This window comes from Prosopis cineraria, unplaced genomic scaffold (assembly GCF_029017545.1).
Source record: "Prosopis cineraria cultivar Desert tree isolate PC_DT_omini unplaced genomic scaffold, ASM2901754v1 PC5, whole genome shotgun sequence".
Lineage (NCBI taxonomy): Eukaryota > Viridiplantae > Streptophyta > Magnoliopsida > Fabales > Fabaceae > Prosopis > Prosopis cineraria.
The window spans coordinates 12,636,840-12,642,675 of record NW_026555336.1 but is presented as its reverse complement, the minus strand read 5'-3'; the positions used below and the strand labels follow the sequence as shown (position 1 = coordinate 12,642,675).

Sequence of the window (5,836 nt, the reverse complement as noted above, 5' to 3'; positions counted from 1 at the left end):
GCCTACCTCTCTGTTTTCTAAATATTTAACTAAGGATGAATTGGTCATTTAATAAATAAAGTTTATTTCATTTAAGTCCAATAAGCCCCCAATGAATTGTTAGAATTTATTGAGCCTTACTTGTAATTAAGTTATACCTAGGGTCCTATAATAAAATTCTCCCTATAATTTAAGGGCTAATTAATTTTCCCTTTAACCAAAGAAGAGTGATGGTTAAGGCATCCATTCATACATAATATTGCATACATCCATACAAATAATTGTAACCTGCAAAAGAACATGTGAAGCATGATACCATTTTCTCAAAGACATTCATGATCTCATTATAAGATACATACTCCCTCCATCAAAAAATAGAAGACATATTTTAAAGAATTAAATGTTAAAAAATGTAAAATATTTTTAATCTTTTGAGGTATAATTATTTTTTTTTTCAAAAATCCCTATTAATAAATGATTTATTAACTATTTTATTAGAAGATATTTAGTTAAAAATATTTATATTTTTAAATAGAAGAATTACATCTAACAAATAATCATCAATATCATCAATCAATATACAATATCATCAATAGCGGTAGCGGCACCTTTTACAAATCACATGCACTATATACTACTCATCTCGACCTCCGCACATCTAGTTTACAAATATAGCATTGGACTCCCCTTTAATCGCAGCTCACTTGAAATTGGAAAGAACAGGGAAATTGCAGGTCGAACCCTCGCTATTTAATAAATTGCCCAATACAAATAACAAACGCTCGATGTGAACCAATACGGGAAATCGTTGTCCAGCACAGTCATCCCCTTTTCCCAATTTCTTCGTTTCTAATCATCTCCCAGTGCTATGAGATTTTATCCTCTACGTTGCCTTTTTGAGCAATCATTTACAAGTAAATAAGGAAGAGAAATTAGTCAGAAAAGTAAATACTTATGTATGCCTCTGCTTTGGAGTATGTTAGTTTTGATTGAGTGATTCAAGATGAGAGTGCAAGTTCGGCCCAAGCCAAAGATGATGCCTTGAGCTCCGAAGTTATGGATGTGTCGATTCTTCTCTCCAGAATACTACACAACTCTTGCATCCCTGGACGCCTTGCGGGGTCAGAATTGATACAGAGATTTATTACCTCACATATCACTTTAAGGTCTTCGTCCCTAAAATGTTTCAGTTCCGGATCCACCAAAGATGGCATTTCTTCTGGATTTTCAAGATAGTCCTTCGCCTGGGAAAAAATAAAGGACAAGAATTCAATAACAGTAAACACTTCCAAGGTTGTTTGAAAAAGAAAGTTAGAATTGTAGACATTGAAGAAAATTTGATAGTTTCATACCCAGGCCACCAAGTAACTCTTGTCCTTGCAATTGGGAGATCTTGCGCTGATTATCTCAAGTAGGAGCACCCCAAAAGCATATATGTTTCCTTGGGTATCAAGATGGCGTGCCTCGATGGAATTTCGTAAAACACGAACGGCACCTTGGCTGCTAACAGAACCAGAATTCCTTTCTGATCTTTCCAAAATTGTCTTCCAGCTTTCAAAATCAACCAGCTGCAGTTTAATGTTCTTTGCAATGAGAATCTCAAACAAGTTTCTGGGTCTCAACATTTAGGACTCGGGATTCTATGATTTTTTTTTTTTTTTTTGGCCCGGAATTAACAGTCCACACAATATAAGTTACTAACGAAGTTTTACAGGTTTATTTATTCATGTGGTATTTGTTTATCATATAATATAATTTAAAAAAAATCGCTTAATTCAGCTTCAAATTATTGTTGAATTACTTCTAACTCCAAAGAAAAATTACTTACCTGTAACCACTTAAAACAAAGATGAGAGTCATCTAGAATTCTTCGAAGTTCGATAATAACGTTTATTTTTTCGAATACAATTATTTTTTAAGCAATAAAATTTTTTATCAACAACTAGAATTTTTCTTAACGAAAAACAACTTTTAATAAGAACCAAACCAAAACCAAATGGGTCCAGATTTTCTCCACGCAAAGTGGTTGAGTTTGTTTTAATCTTTGGCCAAAATCGATCCAAATTAAACCTAACAAAACCTTAGCTTTGATTTCCGTCCCAAAAAAAAAAAAAAAACTTATCTTCACCACAAACATTGGTAGATATCAAAATTATCATTTTTAACTGCGAAAAGACATTGAGCATATCCATAAATGCTAGACTAGAACACTTGAATTAAACTGCACAAACATACCTTTGGGGCAAAATCTTCTGTTAGGTATACAGAACCAGAATTAAGCTCCGGTATAGTAAATGGAGGCTCAACTTCTGAGTGCAGATATTTGAGACCTCGTGCAATACCAATGGCAATATTCATACGCCTTGTCCATGATAACTGGCATCCTTCTCCATCTGCACTCACAAGCCACAACTGCAAAAGTCAAGCAAATAAAACGGATAGAAGATAGACGATTTAAGAAATTTAACTTACAATGTATGTGCTCAGAAAGCGTCCCATTTGAAGCATATTCAAAAACCAGCATCCTTGTAAATGGAGTGCTCTGTCTACAATATCCTAGTAGTTTTCCTATATTCTCATGATTTAGCCTCGCCAAGTCTGCCACCTGAATGGCATTAAATGAAGTACTGGTTTAAATTGTAGTTATTTTTTGTGTAAGTTCTTGCATGCCATAGGCTTCCATTTACCTCCCGCTGAAAATAGAGCTCGAGGTATCCTGTCCAATTTCTTCCTTAATGCAGAGGGAAATTACGGCAATTTCAGGCCCACCATTCATGGTGCCCTTGTATACCACACTGTCAGGCGAGGACCCAATGATGTTGCTGAAATCTTCGCAAGCCACTTCGAGCTCTTGTCTGCTATACTTCCTTACATCTTTCAACATCTCAGAGTCTTCACATTGATAAAAGGTTAATAACAATAATGTAGAAAACCCTTTTGGAAGAAGAAAAGGAAGAGGCAGTAGAAAGCAAGAGAAATAACCTATATATACTGTCATACGCTGCTCCTTCTCACTTGCAGATTTCTTCCAAGGAATAATGATAGATGATTTGCTGTTAAACCTTTGAAGAGCAGTTAGGACAGCAACTAAAAAGAGAGAACCAACCGTGGTCCCTGTCACTATTTCTAGAGCCAAAAGCCAAGCCGGTTTTGGTGCTCCTTGACGCTTGGATAAATAATCAGCTGATCGGTGCTTTCGGTTGATCACGGGGTGGCCCCTGGCAGGTGAAGCACCAGCTATGAAATAAAAAGCATACTATTAGCCATAATGAACAATTATAAATGCACTAACAGATGCGAGGAGTGAACGTTTTCAGAATATTCGCATTAAGTTTGTAATTAGTGATTACAACAAAGATCCATCCTCAACACCTGATTGTGTTTCAAAACAACAATATAAAAAGAAAAGCCACTTCACTTGGAGGTCAAGACGGAGCATATTTTCTCTCTATCCAAATCCCTTCCTCAGATCTTAAATACTTGGAAAGTCAAGTCAAACATACCACATTGCATAGAAGGGCGTTGCCTTGAATCTTTGATCTGGAGGCAATTCCCTTGAAAGCTGGACCTGTGTGAAAGTGTATATGTTTTTCTAAACATGGAGACCGAGCAAACTACTCATTTGACTCAGGAAGTAGAAAAATACCTTGGAAGATATTCCAAGCATTTTGGGATGCTACCAACAAAGAAGTTATAGGAAAAATCTGCAACTTTTAACTTAGACGAACGACAGAAACCAGTTAAATTCGCATTTGATGCATACCTGAAGAAATAATGGCAATTATAAGACAGATTAAGAAAATTTAAACATTAAATTGTGTAACTTGGCATCTCATACTTAATAGTGAGTTTGATATAATTTATCGCAAGAAAAATTTTAAACTAAACCATAAAACAAACTTGACTGAAGTCTGATTATAATTTATGGCTATCTGCTATAATTTTTATACCTGTTGAATGGCCTAAGCACTAACAAGATGACATAACGGTTTCCATCATTATTAAAAAAACAACCAACTCCATATTAAATGCAAAAAAACCTAAATCATTTACCTCTCAGAAAGCATAAAGGATGAGGGTTGAAGCTTCCTAAACATAACATATATGTGAAAATTGAAGAAAATAAAAACTTCCGCCTGTATTCTACCAGCTGCTTGATGACCTAAATCAAATCAATGCTAGCTCATCTGACCGTGGCAATCTACAACAGACATAAGAGACGCCTACAATCTATAGCATACACCGAAAAACAAAATTATACTCACATGCCACGCATATTTGAAGGAAAATCGGAACTGCTGTCAGCAGGAACAGGTCCTTGAAGCTTATTCCTATCCAGCCTCAGTTCTTGAAGGTATTTCAAATTTCCAAGATCTGGGGGCAGTCTACCAGTCAACCCGTTGGACTGCAAATTTCTAAAAGTAAACAGAAGACCCATGATATGAAAGTGAGTGATAAGACTAAGTGTAAAAAATTCCAGTATCCCAGAAGAGCAAATAAGTTTCTTCTTACATTTTCATTAATTGGGTTGAAGTTCCAATCTCTGGAGGAATTGGTCCTAATAGACGATTCATCCCCAAATCCAGGACCTTAAGAGATTTCAACATCCCCAACTCTTTAGGTATTGTTCCAATCAGTTTATTGCCATGCAAAATCCTGCATACATTACATTATATTCCAGAATTATATAGCACAGACTAGGCAGGGTTTCTGGATGAACGTGAATCAGAGAAACAAAGAACATACAATTCTTCCAAGTACGTGATTCGTCCCAATTCTGGTGCTAGAAACCCCTTTAATGATGATCTCGAAATGTTTCTGCAAACAAGTATTCCAAATCCAATAATTTAGCATTGCGAATGTGGCAACTTAGAAAAAAAAATGTCGGTAAATCTGCAGTAGATAGAGGCGTGTTATCTAACAGCTTAACAACATGGTCTCCAACCGGATTGCAGGAAACGCCATTCCAGTCACAAGGATTTGAATCCATTGTATTCCAATTGGACAGAACTTGAAATGGATCTTCATAAATAGCTTCTTTGAAAGCATTGAGCGCCAAACTGTGCAGACACAATTACAATCAGCCAAATTATCTCGACAAATCCCCAAAAGGGGAGAAAAACATCCACCTATCTCTCTCTCGGGGGAAAAAAAATAGCAATGCAAATACTGGAAGATAAAAGGAGAATGTGAGTGAAAAAGCAGAACTGCGATCTCGGAAATGTGAGTGGAAAAAGCAATACATGATCTCGAAGCTTCCACGTTCAAAAAGGAAACAGAAACTTACTAATATTTGCAACACAATCACACCACACATCATTATAGATAATATTGAACAAAAAATCGATTATTTTAGTCCTTTCTTCAACTTTTCATTGCAGCCGAAAAGAGGTCAACAGAACAGAAGAGGCGAGATCTGAAAGAGGAAGTGATTGCCAAGCGGAAATGTACCTTCTTTGGAGGCCACGGCATTGTCAGAAGCCACAAAAGACACCGTGGAAATCAGACCGATAAACAACAATGAACTCCATAATCTCATCTTCTCTTCTCCAGAAGTTCTGTACACACTTTGTCAGTCACTTCAAATAAAGCACCAAATCCGAAGTGCTCTGAAACTCGAGTCTTACCAACAGAAGTATGAAGAGCAGGAAATTGCTAATTCAGTGCGATTCAAAGCTTATAATACTGCAGATTTCTACTGGAATGGTGTAGATTTTACGAAGAAGAAAAAAGAAACGTACTAGTAGAGAATGATCTCTCCGTTGGGAAGAGAAAAAAAAAAAAATGAAACCATTAGAAGAAGAGTTGAAATCCAAGATTTGGTAACTACCTGCACTAATAGAAATGCCGGACGAGT

The 5,836-nt window shown here is 36.2% G+C and overlaps 1 protein-coding gene across 1 annotated transcript; it reads right to left on the bottom strand.

Annotated features, from left to right (window-relative positions):
• Positions 1–524: 524 nt before the first annotated feature.
• On the bottom strand, positions 525–5,057 carry LOC129310704 (probable LRR receptor-like serine/threonine-protein kinase At1g63430). The gene is given in 13 exon segments (XM_054952621.1): positions 525–1,223; positions 1,332–1,547; positions 2,215–2,372; positions 2,452–2,584; positions 2,667–2,707; positions 2,710–2,871; positions 2,962–3,216; positions 3,483–3,547; positions 3,626–3,742; positions 4,245–4,394; positions 4,492–4,635; positions 4,726–4,797; positions 4,902–5,057. Coding segments are annotated over 13 exon segments (1,827 nt in total). The 5' UTR covers positions 4,970–5,057; the 3' UTR covers positions 525–977.
• Between the last annotated feature and the right edge of the window lie 779 nt (positions 5,058–5,836).